This window comes from Aquila chrysaetos, chromosome 23, assembly GCF_900496995.4.
Source record: "Aquila chrysaetos chrysaetos chromosome 23, bAquChr1.4, whole genome shotgun sequence".
Classification (NCBI taxonomy): domain Eukaryota; kingdom Metazoa; phylum Chordata; class Aves; order Accipitriformes; family Accipitridae; genus Aquila; species Aquila chrysaetos.
Genome location: NC_044026.1, coordinates 1,292,421 through 1,316,375, shown reverse-complemented (window position 1 = coordinate 1,316,375; position 23,955 = coordinate 1,292,421). Strand labels below are relative to the sequence as shown.

The window sequence follows — 23,955 nt, the reverse complement described above, 5'->3', positions numbered from 1 at the left end:
CTTGCCTCTGAACTGCAGTAAGTGAGAGATGGGAGATTTTGAATGGAGTTTCAGTTCTTTTTTCATATTAGGGGCCCATTTCTTACGCTGGTGGAGTGCTCACAAGTAGAAGTGTAGGGAACAATTGTCATGTGTCAAAGAAGGAAGAGACTTGTGGGCTTCATTATCTTCCTGTTTTCTATACTTCACGGGAGGATAAAGTATGTATCTCCTCCTCCTGCTTCCAAGCCCCTTTGCTCCGATTACAAGAAATCTTTCCTGTTTAGAAACCCCAGTCTCTGGGGTTTTCAAAAGTTTCTTGAAGCCGTTACCTTACTAAAGATCTAAACTCAGAACAATGGGAATCAAGGAAACCTATAACCAGATCAACAACTCTCACAACTACTGTGTAACGTACATATTATGTGTGTGTGTATATATATATATTATTATATAACATATACTTCATATAACATACAAATATTCTAGTAATTACAGTTATTCCAGTCACTATGGTTATTCTAGCTCATCGGCATAAAGTTCAGAATTCTTAATAAGAGGAACATAAAATCCCAAACATGTTCCACAAATGCAGATACTGAATATACGAGGATAGCTGGTACAAGGAATTCTGGCGGCCTCCTTTTTCTTTCTCTGCCCTAGTTGAATATTGCTATATGAAATACTGTGTAATCACTACAGCTGTGTCTCTATTTATTAGAAAAGATAGTGTCTTCTGATTGTTAGTCATTATACTTTATAGGTACAGACCAATCAGATGAGTTATTCCTTCTAATTGCTGTTTCTGCACCATTTAATAGCTTAATCCCTCTCTTCTACAGTTACATATGGGGTTGGTTTTTTGGCTTGTTTGTCTGTTTATAAGGCTAAATTCATACTTACCTGGGTGATGGTAATAGAATTTTACAAGTCTATTCATTTGCTTATGGTTGAAGGTTTTGAAACAAAACTGCAAAACGTTAACATGCAAGATGAGTAGCACTGAGGTTTGCAAGTATGAAGACCAGCAGACAAGTGATAGTTCACACTTTCATGCAGTATGCATTGTCTGTGCAGCGGACAGTGTATACCATTTACAGATATTTGGGGCAGAAATACCTGTTCATGTCAGCAAATGATGTGGGATTAATGGATTCTAAAATCTGGAAAACAGATCTGGCTGAGTTGGTCCTTTTTCTGCTTCCCAGTGAAGGTTCAAGAACTTCATGAACTTCTCAAACACTTACCTAACGTAGGCCTGCCATTCTAAACTTTTTGTCCTTTTTTTTTTTTTTTTTTTTTTTTTTAAGTCAAGTCCCACTTAAGAAAACAGGTATTTCACTGGATACAGCTCCTCATCTCTTCCTCTGCTTGCCCTGAGACTGTTGCACTCACTGCCTCTTTCCACACCTCTTTTCTGGCTGCTGCCATCTCTTTCTTGCACCTGCTGCACCTAGTGAGCTTAAACAGCACCGGCATTAAGGGTGAGCGAAAAACTCTGACTGGAACTAGTAATTGTGCACTGCAGTACAAGGCCAAGGCAGAAGTACACCTGAGTTGTCCCAGCATTGAGTCAATCCCGCACTGAGTTCAAGAGAGATACACCTCAACAGTTGGAAACCACTGACAAAGACACCAATCTGACCCCTGACTGAATCCGTACCAGCCCTCGGGCTTGTTTCTGTGAACTGTGGCGCAGGACCCCAACACTTCTGATGAAAAAACAGGCAGCATTTGTTAGAGCAGTTGATGGGTAGGTTGTCTGAACAATAGTAGACGGTGTTAAAAACTCAGGGCCCAGCCTACTAGGCTTTTGATAAGAGCAGGAGAGTTTGTTTTGTTCTTTATGTCCACCAGTGAAATTTCTTTTGCAGTTTTATTTCATTTCCCCAGGATCACTCTTCTAGAATAGGTATCTCAAGATGATTTCTCTTTTATAAAACATACTCTTTACTTTGTGAATATTTGGCGGAATGGCCACTCAACATTTACAATATTTCCGAGTCAAGCATTTGTAATAAGCTTGAGACAATTTTTATTCTCCTTTTAAAAATTAAAAATTAAACAAGATTCTTAGACAAACTGACAAGCACCTAGGTTGGTTTTGTAAAAATAAGACTATAAAAGGTAAGTCAAAATGTGTCTGTTATTACAGACTAGTACAGAGTGCCAAGAGAAATTCAGTCCACTGCAGTGGATTTAGCTCATCTTTGCTTTTGGCTTGTAGTTTGTCTTTACAACCTTTTTCCCCCTTATTTTCTCAGGGTCAGCCTCCTCACCAGGTTCCTGAACTAGAATCTGACAAGAAGGGCTACAAGTACTGGAAACATGCTCTTGATAACACAACAAATGCAACCTTTCTCCTCTGTCAACAATTTTAAGATGGTATGGTTTAATTTTTGAGAAGAAAAATGCAGTCCTTTTAGCAATAGGGGGAAAACTGTAAATCCTTACGTATCACCTAATAACAAATAGAAAGGAAAAATGAATTTTTAACTCAATTTTTGTTTATTTACTTACAATACAAAACATGCTCTGGGATTTGCCCACTGATCTTGCCTCCGGGGACAAATCTTGTAGGTAGTCCTGGGACTGGAAACTGGAAAATACATGAGGAGCCAGGTGAGCCAGAACCCCCAAAGATCCTCCCTGCCCACCACAGAGGTGCTGCAGAGCTGCTGGTGGAGAGCACGCAGAGCTGCTGGTGGAGAGCACACAGAGCTGTGCTTCCACCAGATTTTCCCTTTTGATCAAGCCCCCAACGGATGAAACAATGCCTTCTTGCACATGCAGATAAAGGGACAGAAAATACATAAACCCGCACTAAGGCGTTCAGGAGCCACCTCTTTACCTTAGAGTTTCCTTCTTTATTTCAAAAAAGGAAGTTTTAGCCTTAACGGCTCCTAAGAAAAACGTGAGACGGTGACCTGACAATATTAAATACATGGGTGTCCCCTTGAAACGAGGGTTTACCTGAAGTTCAGGTAGACACACCTCAGTGGGATTCTGACCAAGAGATGTACCACTCTGCAGACCCCATCTCCTGCTAGCTGTTGAGCAGAAAATGCAGAAGTAACAGGAGGAGAGCAGGCCCAGGCCTGGCACCGATCGGGTGTACCCTGGCTCCCGCTGCTGGCAACCTCTAAAGGCATCTTCTGCTCCAGGTGGAAGCAAAGATGAATCTCCTGATGGGGGCAGAAAATCCTTTGCTGCTATTCTGCCTCTCTGGTAGATGAGTATCATCTCATTCCACGTGTCCCAGGCCAGGAATAAGGGTATCGGAAAGGGAGGTAGTGATAGGTGGTTAAGTAGACGTGTGCTTACAGCCATAGACTAATGGTTTCTGAGAATGTTGGTATTTTTAAAGTATGTAATTTATGGTTCTAATCCATTGGCATTAGTATTGCTTTTCATTTCAAATTACGTTCTTTTGGTACTTCAGTGCTTGTAGAATACTTTCCACCGTTCCATTGAATTTATTCTACTGCATTAAAACAAATCTCAAGGATGAATGACGTTAACTGTTTATTTCAGGCATTTAATAATTGTGGCCTTTCCCACCCCCAGAAAATAGTGTTTTACAGCAGGACAGAGGTTTCTGGACTAAATGCTAAAAGCCAGTCTGGGTAGCGCAGACACTAAGCCTTCTTGAAACCACCGGGGAAAAAAAAAGCTCCTGCATTCTTCTGATCTGTTGGCAGTTTCATCCATGATAGCTAAACCTGGAATTAAGGCTAAAAAACATCCATTGTTACTTAGTATTGATTTGGACTCCGGCAAAGTGCTTGGCACCATACAGAACAAAGAAGCCAACAGAGTTAATGACAACTCTTAACAGGATGTGTGTTGCACTGCAAAGACATCAAACCGGCTCACTATGGAAACTGAAATAATTGGCTTGTGAAGCTTCCTGAGAAACATACAAAGCAAACATTTACAAAGGTTATTGGATGGTGTCTTCAGTTTCATCCTAGCTAGTCTCAAATTAGCAAACCCATAAAACAGCTTTCTTATTTGATCAAAAAGTTAAGACTGTTAAATGAAAAATATTGTGGAAAGCGCATATTAAGAAAAAAGGAAACATTTGTCACTGGTAGGGCTTTATATCTGACACTGTCTAAAATGAAGCAAGCTGTAGACAAACATCTATCATTATGTAAAAGCAATGATTTTAAATGATCATATTAATGTGAGAAAAATCTATCAAACCTGTCCCTGGCAGATAGAAGAGGAAACAATACAAGGACTTCTGTGAGGCAGTTCACCACGGGCAGACCTGTTCCCTGCAGCGTCCAGTCAAGAAAGGCTGTGATGCCTCAGCATTGCCTTCCTCCCAGAGGCCAAGACGATGCTTTAGCAGGTGAGGAGGGCAGTGGTCTGGGAGACCTGAAAAGGCTCTGCTCCGAACAGCCTGCTTAGAGGCTCGTATGGAGGATGGTTGGGAGTGCGGGGCAGACAGCATGTGCTGGAACCGACGGCTCGCTCTCTCCTCTCATACACGAGCAAGGGTGGTCGCGACTGGAGTTAAGGGGCCTCAGCTTCAACACGTGCCAAGAGGATGCTTCCTAAAAATGGCAGTAGACCTGTGGTACCCCAAAGCATTCAGCTGAGGATGTCATCTGGTTGGAAGCTGCGGGAGTAGCTGGGAAAATACTATATATGCTTGTAGAGTTCTCACTCGTTTCCTTCATACCTGGTCATAGTTACTTTTGGAAACGAGACACTAGTTAAAAAAGACTTTTGGCACCGTTAGGTCTGTTCCATTATAGGTCTGTTCCATTATACGCTATTCACTCTAGTTAAGTAGCTCCTAATTTCCAAAGTGGATCAAGGCACTGCAGCCAGTGAAGCTCTTTTTCCTTGGTGTGCTCTGAAAGATATAAAAAAAAAAAACCCACAGAGATGAGAGGAGCATCATCAGAAAACACGCGCCCTTTGCTTGTCCTGATGCCGGGAAGGATGCGGGCCTCGACGGTCGGCCGGCTAATGCCCAGGGTGCCTCACTCGCAGCAGTTCATCTCGTTTTTGAAAATACCCAGGTACACAGGTACGTGGGAGTAACTGGGGGTGCAGAAGTCATTTTTGAGACTCTCTGATTTATCAAGTCCAGCTTGGGAATGTCACACCGCCTTTTTGTGTCAGGAGCTAACAGGCTGCCTGCCGTCCCCTGACCTGAAAGGCAGCGTAAAACAGGACCCCCCCCCCCCCCCCCCCGCGTTTGACCGAATGGACTTGACACAGCGGAGCCCGTTTTGCTAAACTATCACGTTATTTCCTACGAACTCCCCCACTAAAGACCTCGCGAGGAAGACACCGCCCGCGGGGTCAGTCGCACCGAAGCGCAGGGCTGGGGACGCGCGATTTCGGCCGCCTTCCAGCGGGGCACGGCCGGACTCACCGCGGGGCCGCTCCTCCGAGCGCCCGGGCCGGGCCGGGCGTCCCGGCGGGAGGCGGCGGCCCCGGCCCCGCAGGCTCCGCCTCTTCCTGCCGCGCCGGCTGTAGCTACCCGCGCTGGCCGGCTGTTTCCCGGTACAGGCGGCGCGGGTGTCGCGGCGGGTTGTCCCCGCTCCCCTCGCCCTCCCCGCGCTAGAGGTGGAGCCGCCGGTTCCCCGCCCGCCGTGGCCGTGGCCATGCTGCGCGGAGCGGCGGCGGCAGCGGCCCGGCGCTGCGGCCCCGGCCCCGGCCCCGGGAAGGCGGCGGCCCGGCGGTGTTGCGGCGCCGGGCGGCAGCGGCGGGAGTGGGTGCCGCCGGCGGGGCGGGACAGCGGGATCGTGGCTTACAACAGCCGGAGCCGGAGCAAGGAGCCGCTCGTACTGGCCACGGGAGGAGTGGCGACCTGGTAGCGGTGGGGGTTTGGGGGGGGGGGGGGACGACACGGAGGGACCGGGCCCGCCGGGCGGGCTGGGGGTGACGGGTGCGGTTTGCCTCCCCTCTCCGCAGGTACAGCTGCGGGCCGACGGTGTACGACCGGGCGCACCTCGGGCACGCCTGGTGAGTCGCGTCCCGAATCACGGCGGGGGCTGGAGGGGGGGGGGGGGAGAGCCCCGTCCTGCGTGGGCACGGCGCGGGTGGGAGCCCGGCGGGAGCGCGGGGCGTCCGCCGTAGCGGGCAGCCCGGGCACGGGCGACGGAGCCCGCCGGGTCCGCGCAAAGGGCAAAATCCGACCTGGGATAGCTGTTACTTCTCGGCCTCGGGAAGCCCGGGAAGGGCTGTCGGTGCAGCTCTTCCTAGGCAGAGGCACAACAGCGGGGCGGAAAGTATGAAGAACGCGCAGGTTTGGGTTTTTATTTTTGTTTTTTTTTTTTGCTGGGCAGGGTGAGTTGTTTCAAATCATACCGGCATAACGTGAGCTCTTGTGCAGGGGAGTTGGGGTCCTGGAGCAGAGCCTCTTGTCCGTGTGAAATTACAGTTTTGCCCCGAATTTAGTTCGGCCGCTCTGTCGGCACCAAGGAAAAGCCGTTCAGGGGTGACTATTAAAAAGTTGCTTTTGAGGTTAACAGCATCTGCTCTTAAATCTCGGAAAGCCCAGGTGGTTTAAATGCCTTTTTGCAGACTAACAGTTCTGTGGCTTACTGTGTTTAAAAAAAAAAAACAAAACCAAACAAAACCAACCCGAAACAGCACAGCATTTTCTCCATGGGTCATTAGGATAATTACAATAATAAACCAGCTTCATTATAAGTAACTTTTTGAAAAAGTACTGTAAATACACCAGCGAAGGTTGCTGCCAGGTGTTTTAAAGCAGTGTGCCTGATGAGGAGAGAGGCAGGGTGCCTGCGGCTTCCTGAGAAGCTGAGGGGAATTGCTGCAGCTGAGCTGCTCTTGAGCTCCTGTCTCCTAATTCTTAAAAGAACAAGATGTATCGGGTTCCTTGGAAGAGTAGGAGTTTCTCAGATAATTGCCATCTGTACGAAGATCAGATGCTGTGTATTTGAGTAATTCCCTTTTAATGTAGGGCATTTCACAGCTTCTGGTCCTCTCTCAAGTTCATTCAGAAACTTGTGTTGAATTTTGCTCAGTGTTGAGCTATCGCGGTACTGCACAACTGCTCCTTCTTTCTCTAAAAGGGAAGTTTTAAAATACCAATCATGTAAAAATACTGTTGGCAACATCTCTTTAAACGCTGCTGTACTGTTGTGTGTATGTGGTGGTGTCTTTTTTTTCCTCCTTGCTTTTTTCCAGTCTTAGCAGAAAACTAACCTGGCTTTTTACTGGTGATCTAAAAATCAAGAAAACGATATCTTGAATTATTTTGTTTGTACTTAGTACCTTCAGGGGAACTTAAAAAGAAAAAAAAGTCATAGCAATTTGTGTATTTAAATCTACAGTTACTGTAATACAGGCTAAGTTCCAGTTTACCTTGAAATAATTCAATTTTAAAATCATCACTTGAGAGCAACTGTATAAAAAGATGCTAATAAATTTATGTTATTCATCACTCAGCTGAGGTTCGCTAGTACGGTAGGGCCTGTCTTCCCTGACATGGTGTAACAGGGGAGGAAATTGCAGATGTGCCCCTGTCCTAAGGGGTATAGTGGATCTAAAGCACAATGTTTACAGAGGTGGAGAATGTCACCTTTTGGTCTTGGAGCTCTCTGTGGCTTTTGAATGCCTGTTTTTGTCAGTGGTTCTCCTTGTTCTCCTGCCTTCGGGCTCTTTTGATTACAGGAGGGAGTAGGAAGGCCTTGCTCGCTCCGTCTGTTCTCTTACCCGTGTCTTCGTATCCTATGTCTGAAATGACTAACAGTTCCAAGCTTGCTTGATGTGGAGGTTTGCCATACGTCTGTGCCACCTGGGTTTGACCGCTTGCTGATTTAAGAAAGAATAGTTAGGGCTGAATATTGCCTTTGGAGTGGTGTATCATGCAGATAAGTAGCTGTGTTACACTCTTTCTGCTGCCTCTTCAGCACGTTCACGCGTTGTTTTCTGTAGTGTTGTTGTGCGGCAAGATTCCTGTGCCGAAGACCTTCCTCTCTTCTGATCAGTTAAAACCCTCCAGCGTGTGAGGAGTTGGCTGTTCCTTCCCAGTGTCTGTGGTCTTGCACGCATTGGTGTTGACATCCTGTTGCTCAGCTGATTTCTTCAGGATGGTGGAGCTCTCTTGTTTTTATATTTAAAAAAAAAAAATTGTATATTTTTTCCCAGCAGCTACGTCCAACTGTAGGTTGGTAGGCGCAGCTGAAATGCATGCTGCTGATGGGGGTCTACAGGCTAGGATGTGCACTGAGCAAGAGCATGAAGTCAAATGGAGCAATGGCTGTCGCCACTGTGCCCTTTCTTGTAAAATACCATCGTTTTGTTCTACTCTTGCAATGTCACATCTTATCACTAGCATTCCTTTTTTCCCTCCTTATGTTTGACTTGTGGTGAGCACAACAAATGTGGCAGGTAATAATGCAGAAGTGAATAATGGAGATGAGCTTGAGATCCTTGAGAAGAATTTGCAAATAATGGCGTTATTATTTTTCTCCCCTCCTCCTTCCCCTCCACAAGGATTTCTTACTTCTCTAAATAATCCAACTTTCTCTAGTATGTTGTGCTTGCAGTCTTCAAAACAGGTGCTCTGTTTTGAGCCTCAGGCCTCAATACAACATCCAAACCTCTTTCTATATAAAGAAAAAAAATCAGGTGGGCAGATAATGCCATCTTTTCCCTCAGTTCCAGGACTGGCCTTGATTGTGCTCATGTGAGCTGGAGCCTGGATGGTATCCAGGTTCCTGGCTGAATGCTTGGAAATAAGAGTAAAATCAAGCATGAGAGGAGATTTCATTCAGTCCCTTGTGCCTGCTCTGTCACTCCCTGATTTTGACTTTTTTTTTTTTTTTTTTTGTCTTTTCAGTCCTGAAGTGGTAAGGACCCTGCTTTCTGAGGTGTCAGGAGATCTGCTCTGGCTCTTGCAGTGTTTCTTCCATCCATTCAGTTGGAAGAGCAGAGGAGAGGGAGCAGTGCGAAATTTGTGCCTGCTACAAACTATGACTGCAGGGCTGTTAAATCTAATATCGAGCTTTTGAGGCTGGCTTTGTTCATCTGAACACGGTCCAAAGACCAATTTAATATTCTTATGGAATCGTGTCACCACGTTAGATGAACCTTACTCCCAGTGAGCTGGTATTCCTTGCTTCACTTTGAGAGTCTCCTGGCTCACACGTAGCTTCCAATGTGCTTTGGTGCTTGAATAAAGAGATGCAACAAAAGAAAACACTCAGAAAATTTGATGTAATGTGTCACTAATGCCAGAAGAGGGTAGACCAGTTCAAGGGAAATTTGCTTGACTTTTGTGCAGGTGGTAACTGGTTTTGGAAAAGCACTTTATGCACTTAAGACCTTCTCATTGGAAGTGTTGGGGTATTTAGATTGTCCTTGTGGCTGTTAGTGCTGTTGGTTTTTTTTCTTTAAGCTTATTCTTACTACTGCATGTTTAAAAGCTCATGTTTTTTCTTTTCCAGCTCCTATGTTAGGTTTGATATAATTCGAAGGATAATGACTAGGTTTTTTGGAATTGAAGTTATCATGGTGATGGGGATCACAGACATAGATGACAAGATAATAAAAAGAGCCAATGAGGTAGGTGTTTGCTGCAGGCTTTGACCCAAACTTTTGGTATTTTCTACAGCTACTTACATAGGAAAATTAACCTGGGTTTGGGTTTTTTTGTTGAGTTTTGTTTGTTTTAATTAGTAGGTAATAAATGTTGAGATTTCTGGTCCCCTAGCGTGGCTGTAATGGGGCTGGGAGTCCGGAGGGCTGGCCGTCGAGAGCTGCGCGGAGGTAAATGGGTGCAAAGTTGTGTGAGGGGGAGAGGCGGGGGGGTTACAGCACCCATGGCCGGTCTCCTCCTGCCCTCGCCCCCTGCCTGGGACGCCAGCAGGGAACAAGAAGCCGGGGTGAATCTGCAGCAGAGTGAAGGGTATCTTATCCCAAAAGCAACCCAAAACTTAGCAGAGCCAGGAGTCTTCTGGCTGAGCTGTGGAGAAGCGTCGTGTGCCGTCGATCGTTAAAGACAGTATATGTGGCATTGCCACGCGCGAGGCTGAGGGCGGTTCCTGAAAGGTGCCGAGCACCATCTAGCTGCAACGTCAGCGCCTTGGAAAGCTTTATCGGTCTTTTCCGAGTTCGTCACCTACATGAAAGTTGACATTGAGTGTAGGGGTAATTCTTGATAAGACTGGGGCTATAAGTGGTTCTCAGTTGGATTTTAATCAGACCTTTTTTATCAGCTGAGTTTGGTGAATGATTATTCCAGTTTGTTTTTGTGTTGTGGTTTTTTTTTTTTTTAAAAAGGCTTTTTGGACCCTGAAACGCTAAGAATGTATTCTGTGTTTTATTCTGTGTTTTGAATTTTTTGTTTTGTTTTTAGAATCTGTAACTTGTGTCTTCTGGATCATAAATGAAAATGTTGGATCAAATTGCAGTTGGGAGCTTTAAGCTAGTTTCTTGGAGCCAGAGAATTTGACAGCTGTCACTTTTATTTAATCTTTAAGTAAACAGTTACTATTGCAGTTAAATATAGGGCACTGCATTCAAATGAATACTAGCATGCCGCTCCTGTAGAAATACGTGTGTGCTCCCTCAGTCCATTTACTTGCAGTTTTCTAAGGCAGTAGGCCATCTTAAAAAAACAAACAAACCAACAACAAAACAAAAAAACCAAAAACAAACCAACAAACAAAAAAACAAAACCCCCAGGCATTTTAAATCTATATGTGTGCATTTAAAAATTTTTCCTTATTGTCAGAACATTGTGGAGATTTTATATTTGAGGAAGGGGAAATGACATGATGTTTTAAAAGAATTTGTGTTCATTTACTTCATTCTTTGGTTCTGTGAAGTAATCTTTTCATGGCTTGCTTTGTGACTTTTTGAAATGCCTGCTCTGCTCTGCATATCTTATTTGGATGGCCAAGGCCTCTACCTCAGTAGCCTGATTTTGTTGTTGGGACCTCTGTACCTGAAGCCTTACAGTGGTAGGATCAACATGCCTAAGGTTGTTCTCCATCCTTTATTTAGAGAAAACCTGAAAGTTGGGCATCCAGTCTATGATGAGCATGCTGCATGCCCTCAGTGGTCCTTTGAGAGAGAGATGAGTCTTTCTGTGTTTGAACATCTGTCTGGATGGGAGGAATTTCCCCATCTTCCTCCTGCAGGCACCTTTGTCTCTCTGTTGATGGAAGAAGCAGCTGAGCTGTCTAGGGAGATGAGTCCGGTCGCTGGGGTCTAGATGATTGCTCTCCCTGGTCTGTAGGCAGAAGCATGCCTTTGTTTCTCAGTGCTGAGCATTTTCCTCGGTTCGTTGCTGGGTGAGCATCTTGTCTGTCCTCACCAGAACTCCTGCCTTGTCCAGGAGCTTGTCCAAATAGTGGTACCCACCTGCGCTCTGAAAATCAGACCCCTTAAAGATGCTCCAGTAATGAATTGGAAGTGATGAAACTGGATTTATTTTCTTAATGATTTGGTTATCTGCAAGCTGGAGAGACTTGACAGTGTGTTGTCTCTCCCCAGTAGCTTCTCCCCAGAGAAGATGTAAAAGCTCAGATTTGAAACACTTTGATATCAAGCTTTTGCTTGCTAAAGCAGGTTTTGCTGTCATGCATCTTTCAAGCCCTGGCCTCTGCTGAATATTTGAGAACAAATATCTTGTCATGTGCAAGTTGTCTCTTTCCTTTCGGGTTGCACTTTCTTGTTCCTCTGCAAGGATCCCTGTTCCTGTCCATCGCCCCGTGAGTGAGAAATGCGGAGAAGGTGCTTGAGAACTTCCGCACTTGGCAAAGCGTGGAACTGACTTTCCATTCATTTCCCCTGATTGTACTGAGATCTATGAGTAACCATGATCAGCTGAAATAGCTTATTTTTCTTAATCACTGAAAATTAATATCCTGTCTCATCCTGCAAGTCTCTGATCTGTCTTTCTGACATGTAGGTGGTATCGGTGTCCCCTGCCAATAAGTTGAATGAATTTCACGTCCCATGTACTGTAGTATATCTTGTCACTGGAAATGGAAGACCCTCTCAAGAGGAAAATAATGAGAGGGGAAAGGAGTTTATTATTTCAATCTTTGGTTGCTTTCTCTTAAAAGACACATATTAATATTTTGGCAATTCAGAAGCGTAAATGAAATACTACTTTTAAGTTATTTATAACTTACATCTCCTCCCCATGAATGTTAGATTAATAAGCCTTTCTGACTCTTTACCTTGGGGGCTCTGTAAGTCTTCCAATTAGCTATTAACTGTCTGATAAAAGATTGCAATATTTTATATTATTACTTTGATTTATGATTTACTAATCTGCTTCTCTCTTTTTTCAGATGAATATATCCCCAGTAGCTCTTGCTCGTATTTATGAAGAAGACTTTAAACAAGATATGGCTGCCTTAAAGGTACAGATACTCAAGCTTCTAAATTTAAGAGTATTTTAAAGCAATTATTTTGGTAAGGAATCTGCTTCTGACAGTTTGATCTGAAAAAATAAATTGATTGCTTGTGTGATGAAGTGTTGCTTGGAAACTGAGTACTGATTTACTTTTTCATTCTTCTGGAAAGATATTGCACACTTTTTGAGTAAGGAAATGGGGGGAGAAGCAAACCCTAGTTTTGGAATGAACAAGTTAAATTTCTTTAGGAATACAAACTTTTTCACCATGCAGTAGAGCCTTGGTTCACAGATAATACCTATTTACTATAATGCTGAAATAGCCTGATCTAAAGCATAGGAAATACCAAGTATTCTTTCATTGACTTCAGGTGACTTTGCTTCTTGTCCAAAATGCTTGTGAGAAGCAGGGAGTAAGCCACTGGGAAAAATTAGTGCTTTTTTTTTTTGCCACCCTTCAATTTATTTTTTTTTTGTGTGTATTATCTTAAATGCTGCTTATGACCTTTTTATGATACTTGAAACTTTTTTTTTTTGAAAGATAAAATTGAGGAGAATGTTCTTCAAAGTTTGTTTCTTAGAGTGAAGGGACTTGTCAGCAGTGTGTTTCATACAAGCTAATGAGATGTTACTCTTTGTTTAAGGTTCTTCCTCCTACAGTATATATGAGAGTGACTGACAATATTCCTCAGATAATTTCCTTTATAAAAACAATAATTGCTAGTGGACAAGCTTACGCAACCTCGCAAGGTAAGACTTACAGCAAGGCAACTCCTTTTTCAGCACATGTACAGGAAATCAGCGCTCTTGGTAATCCTGTTTTGGGATCAGATAAGATACCCTGTGCCAGACTTTCCTTCTGTTGATTAACAGACAGGGTGTGAGCAACTTGTTTGTGATGACATGAGCGGGCAGAACAACTATTGCACAATTTCGAAGTTAAATGTAGCTCATTACTTAATATAATCACTTACTGTAATGACCTGCTATCTAAGGTCCTGTGGAGAAGTGCTGTGGCCTGGCTTCTACAGAGAGCTGGGGGAACTTCTTAGCTCTAAACAGGAGGTGGGTATCTCCTATGTGCTGTAAAAGACGTGCCTGCAAAGCACAATGTGTGGATTTTAATTTATTTTTTTTTTTTAGCAGAGCTGGTGGTTGTAGAAGGATTTGAGTGCATTGTAACTGGAGCAGCAGTAGGCTGTGCTGCAGTCAGGGAGGGGATTGCTGATTGTGCATGGGCAGGGAAAAACCTGGGGAGATCTCCAGAATACAAAGTTATCCTATGTGCAGAATGAGCACATGCAGTGAGGTTACTGAAAAGCTGGTAACATGGAAGCATCTGCTACTACTTTTGCAGTATTTCTGAATTTCTAAATCAGAATTTAAAATGGGAGTTGAAGGGCATTTTGTTTTGTTTTGCTTTCAGGGAAACGTTATCTCCTCATCATGAATGTGCCCCATCTTTGCTGTAAAACTAAACATTTCTTTTCTATTAGGCAATGTTTATTTTGATGTTAAGTCTTGGGGAAAAAGATACGGAGTATTAACTACTATTTATCCTGATACCCAAGATGAACCGGGTAAGTTCGTGGCACCAGCTTGTTTGTATTAATGCACTGTTTGAACTCACGATGTATCTATGTGTAAACTTTCATTCAACAGTCTGAAACTGTTTTCTAACCTGTTGTGTATAGCCAACTTTTTGGTTCCTTAAGACTACACTGTTTTCATAATTATTTATTGAGGCACTCACTGTTGCTAGTGCAAGAGGAAACTTGGTGGTTGCTTTTCATACTACTTAATCAGTTTTATTTAAATGCTTGGGAGTGATACATACAAACTTCATAGTGAGGTGGTGGTCTCAGCTGTTGTGCTAGCCAGCAGTGAGATAGATAGTCAAGAGTAAATGTAGGGAAACTTCATCTACCATGTTATTGTTGGGGCAGTTGCGCTCCTCTGATGCATGCTAACTGGATGAATTTGCTTCTTTTGTTACTTACCACCGGACTACTGCTAAGCAGCCTACTTGTGTGAGGGTGAGCAATCTCTTGATAGGCTGTGTTAGAGCATGCCTATACCCTGGGCTGCATGTTTCTTGCTGCAGTTGTCTGGCTGCTGAGCAGGTTTGCTGAGCCTCTTTGTAGTTTCTGTAAGCTGAGTCTGATCAGGTCTCTGCATTGGAGAATTTGATGCAGGTCTCCTGCATCCTTTTGCATGCTGAAGTTCAATATTTCTTCATTGAAAAAATCTGTTTGCAATTACTGAAAATGCCTGGCAGGCTGATGCTCAGGTGAATTGCAGCTGGAAGCTTCTCACAGCTCCACTCTGGAGTTGTTTCAGCATTACAACTCACAGAGGGAATGCGTTTTGTCAACGGTTATTTAGAGGCAGTTACTGACTGCAAAGGCAGCCAACAGCCTCCTGGGCTGCACTGAGAAGAGCATTGCCAGCAGGTCAAGGGAGGTGATCCTTCTTTGCTGCTCAGCACTGGTGAGACATGCCTGGAGTGCTGGGTCCAGTACTGGGCTCCCCGGTGCAAGAGGGACGTGGACATACTGGAGACAGCCCAGCAAAGGGCCACGAATACAGTGCAGGTACTGGAGCATCTTTCATATGAGGAAAGGCTGAGAGAGCTGGAACTGCTCAGCCTGGAGAAGAGAAGGCTCAGGGGCATCTTACCCCTGTGTACAAATACCCGATGGGGGGAGTGACAAAGGTGGAGCCAGGCTCTTCTCAGTGGTGCTTGGTGACAGGACAAGAGACAATGGGCACAACCTGAACCACAGGAAATTCCATTTAAACCTAATAAAAAATTTTTTCTTTTTTTTTTTTTTTTCTTTTTTTTTTTTTTCTACTCTGAAGATGGTTAACACAAGAACATGTTGCCCAGAGAGGCTGTGGAGTCTCCATCCTTGGAGATATTCAAAACCCAACTGGATGGTGCCTTCCAGCCTCAACTGTGACTGACTGTGTTTTACCCTGTTTTCCCTCAAGTCACTTACAACTAAATTTACTGTTATTTCTACAGATTTTGTCTGTTGTTTTGCTTATAACTGAGAAGGTAAAGAGTGCTTTTTTTTATAGCTGTATACTCAAAAAAAGGCAAAAGAGGGATGGAGACAACAGATGCTGGCCAGCCAGAGCTTGGCAAACTAGTGAAAGAGCCAAGATGAAGATTCAGTGGCTAAAACTAGGGTTATATTTCTATCCCTTTATTTCTTATCAATTTTGAATGATGAAGTAGGTGTAATGGATTTTTGTAATATGCTTCCCTTAATATTGCATTATGTTCTGAATAAAACCTGACTGTGTATGATATCAATAAAGGACAAGCGGAATGGCTCAAGAAAAATGACCATCTGAAAGATCTCCAAAAATAGCTGTGAATCATCATTAAAATGTGTTGATGCTGGAATGCTCCAGGGCTTAGTTCAGATCCAGTGATACACCATGGTTTTGTTAGCAATCTGAAATAAGTAGAGGAAAGAAGTAAATCTAGCATCAGCTGCTGATAAAACAGATGAGCGGTGTTAAATAAGGGAATTTAAAATAGTGCGAGTTGCTTGCCAAGCTGGATCCCTTTAAGCCAAATAGATACATTGTTCTGCATCAGTCAAATGCAAGGTCATGTATTTGTTAGCAAAAAACCAAACAAAACCCCAAAAAACCAAACCCAGAATCCAGAACCTGTTCTGTAGCTTCTGCCACGGAGTGGTGTGCATCCGACAGGGGCTTAGGAGCCAGCAGAGACGAACCGCCCTCTGCGGAACTGTGGCGAAAAGGACTGCATCCTTGGCTGTGTAGCGAACGAAGCAACCAGTATAGCTGGGGAGGAGACCTTCGTAGGGAAGCCATAGGTGAAAATTGTACTGGAGGGTTGCTACTGTCCAAGAACGGTTTTGTTTTGATTCTCATCTCTGTGCTCTTCTTGGTTTTATAGAATATGAACCAGAAAGTATTCGTGTCCTAGGGAGAAAAATTGTGCGTTTTTTGTGTTGGTTTTTTTTGGTTTGGTTTGGTTTTTTTGTGGGTTTTGGTTTGGGTTGTTTTTGTTACTTTTTCTGCTGCAGTACAATCTGTTTGGCCTGGGAAACTGGCTGATAAGTAACTAAATGAATGATGTAAAACCAGAGAAGGCCAAAAGGACTAAGAGGATAGGATGTATTAAAGAATCTTGAATCCATCTTTTTAGCCTGCAGAAATCTAACTGAACTTATTATTTTTTTCAAACCCTTGATTGAGAAACTGGAAGCCCTGTATAAGGGGGAAGGGAGGAAAGTTTCAGGAAAAGAAGTTGAGCGAAAGAGATTAAAATCTGAGTAGTTCACTAAACACACATTTCCACTTAAATTTACTTTTTTTTTTCTTTGAGACATATCCCATTAATAAATCACTTATTCTTGGCAGTTGATACTGATAAACGACATGGTAAAGATTTTGCCCTGTGGAAGGCTGCCAAACCTCAAGAGCTATCTTGGACTTCTCCCTGGGGAAAAGGAAGACCTGGATGGCACATTGAGTGTTCCACAATATCAAGGTCAGATTTCTTGGATTTTAAGTGTAGTGCTGGTTTTTGCTTTCAGTCACAGTACAAGGGTAGCAGCGGTATTGAAAGTGTTCGTACTGATCAGCAGAAAGTACCAGTTTTAATGTGAATACTTTGTGTAATTTGGGATGTCAGATGTGGCCTGAACAAACTCTGCTCCACCTTAATGGTGTAGCCGTCTTGCTGTGTTTTGGCACCTTCTCTTGAGACAGACTTGGGTATTTAACATAGGCCATGCAGGATGACACAGTTGATTAGCAAGTCTTTTAACTTAAACTGAGTAACCAAAGTTTTAGTGAAAGTTATGGTACTGCTTTCATTTTCTCCCCTTCCTTCCACTTCTTGCAGTCTCCATCGGACCTGGTCCAGCACATAGTGCTGTGTCAGGACGGCAGGGTGTGGGATTCCATCCTGACTCCAGCAGGTGTATGTGATCTTGCTGGCCTTACCTTAACAGCAGTTGTGGATGTTCATGATAATCATCTAAGTGTTACTCAGCTTTCTTAAGTCAGCCACAGTATTAAATATTGATTTCTCTGTGGCAGTATATTCTGTGGGCATGATGTGAATTGTGCATAGTAGTGTTTTGCATGTAGTTGGCTTAAATTAATGTGCTCTTAATTTGGAGTTTTATTTTCTCCACAGGATGGTAGTACTTCGTCCTGCACTGTATTAACTTATGACCTATTAATTTGTATTTTTAAAAAAGAGACTTTAAATCATATCTTCTGGAAGATTGATAGTGGTACTTAGTTTTGCATTAGTCTCAGATCTTTTTTTGGAAGCTAATAACAAATTATTTAGATCTGGCCCTGTTTAACTTAAGTCTTCAACCCAAGCTGAAAGTAGATGGAACAGGTGCTTTAGGTTTCTCTTTCATAGGCTTTGCTGGTGCACCTGGTGTTGTTAGTCATTACTACCTGATTGTGGAAAGCATTTATAAGGGTGATTTTCTGTCTGTAAATAGTTTCAGCACTGTGAAACATTCTTAAAGCAACTGAAGTGCACAAAAATGTGCTGTATTTGAAGTGCAACCTGTGACAGAAGTGCACAGGTAAGCAATGCCAATTACAAAATGGCCTATCTGCTAATGCAGTGCTTTTTGTAGTCTGCATTTCTTTCTGTAAAAACTTATTTTACAGTGGCTGGATGAAGCTCCTGCCATGCAAATAAAAGAGTTCACCCATGCAGAGCAGAAGTGTAGTAATCTTGGACTGTGAAAAACAGAGAGCTTATTTTCGTAAGTTACCTAAAATGTTTTGCTGTCCCAGTCAGCTGTCCAAGGCCCATTTTAAGTAATATCTACTTACCTGTCTGTTTTGTCAAAGGTCTCAAAGTATTAATATCTAGCCAGCTACCAGGAGCAACTCGTTAACACGACATATGGAAAGACTGTGCGTGTCTGTGTGTACACAGACATGCATGCGAGTGTGGGGCTTGCCTTTTATTTTCAACTTGTGTAGACCTCGCGTCTTCCCCAGGTTGAGTGTCCCTGTTTTCTGGGCAGTTAGTGTTGATTTACCTCCCTGTGAGTAGGTAAGTGTTGCCTTTGTTTAACAGATGGGCAAAATGACGTTATTAACTTGCCCGGTGTGACCTAGCAGGGACTTGCTGGAGCAGCAGGCAGAGCGTAGCAGCCTTGACTCTTGGTGTTTAACCAGAAAGCGTCTGGGTCTGTCCTGTTGCCACATGAATACCTCACTTCCAGCCACCAGCATTTGCAGAGGGACCTGTGCCAGGCAAGCCTGCGGGTGACCCGCACAGATACAGCCGTGCTGTTGGGATGAGAGGAATGGCCTCAGGAGATCAGAGGCACTGATGCTTTCTTTTGCCATTATAACAATCTAGGACTAAGCATTTTCTATCATGACTGTGTACAGTATCGCCTGAATTCTTACAGAAAAGGTATAAGATAAAGAATAGTAATACCAAATTTACAGAAATGTTCATCACTTTGAAGTTGTTAGGCTTGCAGATGAAGGCAGCTGTCTGATACTGAAACTGTAGCAGAGCAAGGAAAGGAGATGTCCTGCTTATAATTCTTTAATCTAAGTTAGAAAAATAATTCCTCCTACTAAGGATAATTAATTGTGGGCAAATATGGGTCCTGACCATACAAGTTTTCCTGCAGTTTTGGTATACAAGATCTGTGTAAAGTCTTGTTTTAAAACTGCAATCATTAAATTGTACACTTAAATTTCTGATGTTTCATCTTATTCTTTTCTGCATTTCTTTTACAAAAAGCTTTTATAGTGTTCTACTTACTGATCAGGAAAATATTGTTACAGTGCAGTGTTTGGAAAGCAGCTGGACATCCATACTGGTGGAATAGATCTTGCATTTCCTCATCATGAAAATGAAATTGCACAGTGCGAGGTGTATCATCAGTGCGAGCAATGGGGGAATTACTTTTTGCATTCTGGTAAGTAAAATATTAATCACGTGAGAGGCCTGTACAAATATAAGGGTTTGGTTTTTTAGGTTTGGCGTTTGTATGGTATGAAAATAGATGCTCTACTACAGTGACCAGGTTCCTGTCCTCACTGAGTGAAGAAACATAAATGAGAGTGAATTTTGAAACTGTAGAATGAATGCATTTATTAATAAAGCAATTGCAGTGAAATGTTCCTGAATTTTGTCTGGGGAAATCTCCAAGTAACAACAGTATATGCATTGCTCGTGTACAGTGTTTACTCCTAACTGAAAATATGTAGAGTTTTTCCTGTAGAATCTTATTCCCTTTCATTTGAGTTTCCTCAAAATTTGAGGGTACTTTTTATGATAAGCTTTCTTTTGTAGTTGTATTTTGGCTGTAACAGTCCTGCAGGAAGAAGGTGAAAATAGGTGCTTTTCTATATGTGTTTATGTAGTCCTCCTAAACCCAGAAATTCCTGCTCTCTTAGAACCAGAACCTGCAGTATCTGAAGGCAGGGAGTGGAGGTGACAGGTGGCCAGGTAGCTGATTCTAATGTTTTAAAAGCATTGAGATAGAATAAACCAGGCTTGTTCTCTGATGTCTCAGCACCAGTTGCTTGTGGGCTTAAAAAAAAGTTTTCAGTAGCATGCAGAATCAAATAGCCTGCGTTCATAAATACAGTAAAAGGCTTTTAATCATGATAAGGCAAGACATCTGTACTACTGGAAAATAAGATTGGAGAGAATGCTAATATACATGAACTGATGAACCAACAAAGCTCACAAAGTTGTGATCCTGCAGAGAAATGTCTGAGCTGGGATGTTTTGTATGGTTTGAAATGTGGGGAAGCCTGGCAGGCAGACGCTCTGCTGCAGGAACCGTTGCTGGACGTCCCATGTGTACAATTTGCATACCTGTAACTATTTAACTTCTCCTGGGAAGCTTTTTTTTATCCACCAGTAGCATTACGCCTAGTGATGGGTATGGGAAACAAGATTCACGCTGAACACTGAGTCAGATGCTTTGGTCTACTCTGGTCAGGCATGGTCAAGGAGGTTGCTGGTGGGTCGGGACAAGGAGGTCTGTGACATCTATGGACTACATAAAGACCAGGTCTCTGGCCCCTCGGCTCTGTAGAGAAGTGGAGACATTGAGTCCTGTCACTATGTTTCCTTAACCCTCTCTAGTGCTCTGACCAACTTCATTGTCTCTCTGCTTTCCTTTGGAGTGGTAGTGACTTGATATTGGTGTAGCCTGTAGATGTCACAGACCTTATCTCTTCCCCCAGAAGTGGCCTCACTGGCAATGCCTGACCCAACTGTACTAAAGTATCTTTTACTCACTTGGTCTTCTGCATGCGATACTGCCCAGCGTTATGTAGAACCGCTCCTTGCTGCCTTTGCACGACAGTGCTTCAGTGAAGTTTGTGCTGTACAGTGCTTTTTTAACTACATTGTTGTCTGATGGTACTAGCACTGTTCCCATTGATTGAAACCTTGAAATTTGTTCTTCCTATTGTAGTCATGGTTGTTCTGGAGGGTCAATTGAAGTCAATAGAAAGTCAGGTTCAGGTCTACAGTCTCTCTTTTTGCTGAACAGTATTTTGTGCAAAATGTCTCAGTGAACAATTTGAGCTGCTTCTCTAAGAGCTGCAGAGTTAAGCCTGTGGTATGCTTTGGGAATTACTTCAGCTTTCTTTTTTTTCTGTATTTGTACTGTATGGGATGAATATTGAATTCTAGTTTCAGTTCCTGGTGTAGAGCCTGTTGTAAATCAATAGCAATTGTTCAGAGGCTGGTGCATCCTCCAGGGTGTGCTTTGCTCCTGAAGTGCTGGGGAATTCTCTGTGCTTCCACTGAGATACACTGGTTACTGCCAGGTGGAGCCTTCTCTTGAAAACCAATGAATCTGACTTTTCAAGCTTGGAATTGAAACTGTAGGGGAAATATTCTTTGAAACTAACTAAATAAAGAGGAGTCAATTTTTCTTAAAAAAAAAAAAAAAAAAGGAAAAAACCCTCTTAATTCCAAGGGCAATTTGTACACTGAGGTTCTCTAGGAGCTGACAGATTACATTCATTAAGTCAAAAAAATTTTGCTGGAGGATGATAGTGTGAATTATTTAGGGCAAATGAATTGGCTTCAGAAACAATTTATTCTGGTAACAGACTTCAGAATTTTAGCAGGCTCAGAATTGGAGGAGCAATCCCCATTAGAGGAAGAAAATCCCTGCACTGGGGATAAATCTTCTTACAAGGACTTTATTTTTAGACTACTTGTACTCTGGGAAGAGCGCCAAGCCAAAGTTATGAAAATCCTTGTATTTTGTGATTCTTTAATGAAATCATTCTAAGTGCTGAAACTCTTGTAGAGGAGTATTATTTCAAATTCAGATGTTACCTGTACCTTATTAGGCAAACACAATCAAACTATTTTAAGCTTGGCTGCCTAAAGTTAAGTCAATATTTAGGCACCTTTGCAAAAGAAAAAAAATAATAATCACACCCAGGCTCTTCCCCTTCTCCCAGGAGAAGTTTGTCTGTGGGTTTTAATAGAGTCGCAAAGAGCTGCAGGAGTCCAGTGTCTCTGACAGTCTGAATGTTCTTACTGAGGGCCCTGAGTTTAATGATGTAGCGGTGAAAATGGCCTCACCTGGTAGCAGTCAAGGACAAATACAATGAAAACGAAATCTTGGTTTGATCATAGATTTCCAGTGTAGCTGATTCTGTATCCATAGATCTCTTGATTCTTTCCTATTTCCATAGAGTGTGTTGTGCAAACTTAAATTTCCAGGTGGTGGGGGTAGGACCAGAGGTAGCCGCCTTACGGTGAATCCCCGCTGCTTTGAATCATTGTCAGAAATAGCTAAGAAGTGAAACCAGATGCTTTTCACGTCCGTTTACCAGGCCTGAGCATGTTGCTTTTGTATCCAGACAAGCATAATGGGAATTTTATCTGCTGGTGGAAGAGAAGGGGTTCCAGGCAAGGCTGGCAAAGCAGCGCTGTGCGGAGAGTAGCACAAAATTCAGACAGCTGCTTGGGCTGCTGAGAAAGAAATGCCACCTCTGCCACCACCTGTAAAAGCAGAAGCATCACCATTGGTTGCCCTTGGGGAGCACTCTGAGGCATTGGTAACACTGGACTGCCAAATCTGAAAGAATGCAGAGTGCTGATGTGGTATTACAGAGTAAGGAAAAATTCATGCTTAAAAATCTCCCTCTAAGTACAATTAAGTGTTAGATTCTGCAGGTCACAAAGTGCCTGAAAATTTTGCGTTAGTTGTGGGTGCTGGGTAACTTACAGGATTACTCTTTTGTTAGGAGAAGCCAATTAAGGCTTTTGAAATGATGCTGGGTAGTCTCATTGGCTGCGTGTTTGGCATCTCTCTGCTGCTGTGAATAATTGATGTTTTCCATCAGTGGTGGTGCTGTGGGTAGCACGGACGAGGCCTGGGAGCGTACGGCCTGAGGTTGCCCATCTCCTGTCTTGCTTCGACAGAACTTTCAGTCCTGAAGCCGAGCTCTACATATCCTCCTAAATGCAATGGAGATAGTTACTGCCTTTTTCCTGTACTACAGCCCTGCAAACCAATGGCCCATGTGGCTATTGAAAGCTCTATCAATGCTCAGTGATTGCATTTTAAAATAAGCTAATTCAAATTAGGCATCATAGCTACGTCCCTCCCTCCCCTTTTTCTCAATCTCCCAAAGTCTGGAGAAATAGGGAATGTGCAGAAAATTCATTTTATACATAAGGTATTTTGAACCAGCACAATAAACTTTTGGATTAAAAAAAATAGTGTAACAGCCACCAGCAAGTAATAAGTACAGAAAATTGTTTTGAGTTTCAAGAATATTGTAATGTGAGATCACTGGAAGATCTTTAAAGGTGTTAAAATATTTCTGAAAAGTCAAGAGTAACAGGTAGTGTGCTTTTCTGTGAAGACTGAAAAATATTTGCTTGCTCGCTTGTTTTTATCAGTTTATTATCAATTCTGAGCAGGGAGACTTTTTGTTTTTTTCCTCATTAACGTGTCTGCTCGTGATGGTGGTTTCGTTTTTTTGTGTTTGGTTTTTTTTATAAAAACATTTTCTATGTTTTAAAATTCACTCAGTGAAAGTTGAGGATGGAGAGGTGTGCAGGACTGTAGGCAAAGCTATTGGAAAAACATTACATGTTGCATGGAAATGGTTGGTGCGTATCCATCACAGCATACGCAGCCTCCAGCATTTCCAGCATCTCAGTGCAGTCTTTCTCATTCACTCTCCGTTCAAAAGCATGCTCATTTATCCTAATTTTTATTTTTTGTTCTAGGGCATTTACATGTTAAAGGAAGTCAAGAAAAAATGTCCAAGTCATTAAAAAACTTCATAACAATTAAGGTAATCTATTTCTGTGAATTGAAGCAATGTATGTTTGCAATATGTTAATCACAGCCCTCTTTTGAGAAAACTTTGGAGCGTGTGCTTACGCTGCAGCAAAAGACCTGAAGTGGAGTGTTTCTCTAGTGCTGTATTTGTTATTGTGGACCTGGATGTGGGAAACCTGCTTGGAGTCAGGGTTTGCTTATAACGTGGATCTCGCTGAGCTGAGGGTGTTTGTAGGAGCAGCGTTTGTGCCCAATACCAGACTTCTGCATTATAGG

General features: G+C 42.9%; 1 protein-coding gene and 1 long non-coding RNA gene across 10 annotated transcripts in view; one reads left to right on the top strand and one right to left on the bottom strand.

The window, feature by feature from the left end:
- Nucleotides 1-2,475: 2,475 nt before the first annotated feature.
- Nucleotides 2,476-5,444, bottom strand: LOC115334529. Its single transcript, XR_003921141.2, has 2 exons — nucleotides 5,378-5,444; nucleotides 2,476-4,849 (listed from the first exon to the last, which is right to left on the bottom strand). It is a non-coding gene; the product is annotated as an uncharacterized LOC115334529 (long non-coding RNA).
- The window catches only part of CARS2 (cysteinyl-tRNA synthetase 2, mitochondrial), a 38,532-nt gene continuing 18,845 nt past the window's right edge, over nucleotides 4,269-23,955 (top strand). Inside the window, exons 1-10 of one of the 9 annotated variants that reach the window (XM_029998774.2) lie at nucleotides 4,269-4,339; nucleotides 4,857-5,018; nucleotides 5,920-5,970; nucleotides 9,426-9,543; nucleotides 12,285-12,356; nucleotides 12,994-13,099; nucleotides 13,846-13,929; nucleotides 16,757-16,886; nucleotides 19,184-19,317; nucleotides 23,625-23,692. In XM_029998774.2, coding sequence (XP_029854634.1) covers nucleotides 4,882-5,018; nucleotides 5,920-5,970; nucleotides 9,426-9,543; nucleotides 12,285-12,356; nucleotides 12,994-13,099; nucleotides 13,846-13,929; nucleotides 16,757-16,886; nucleotides 19,184-19,317; nucleotides 23,625-23,692 — 900 coding nt within the window. In that variant the 5' untranslated portion in view covers nucleotides 4,269-4,339; nucleotides 4,857-4,881. Of the gene's footprint in view, nucleotides 4,340-4,831; nucleotides 5,027-5,486; nucleotides 5,819-5,919; nucleotides 5,971-9,425; nucleotides 9,544-12,284; nucleotides 12,357-12,993; nucleotides 13,100-13,775; nucleotides 13,930-16,752; nucleotides 16,887-19,183; nucleotides 19,318-23,624; nucleotides 23,693-23,955 lie in introns of those variants that run through there. The other 8 variants (XM_041119478.1, XM_041119479.1, XM_029998775.2 and 5 more) reach the window with 8 other exon arrangements.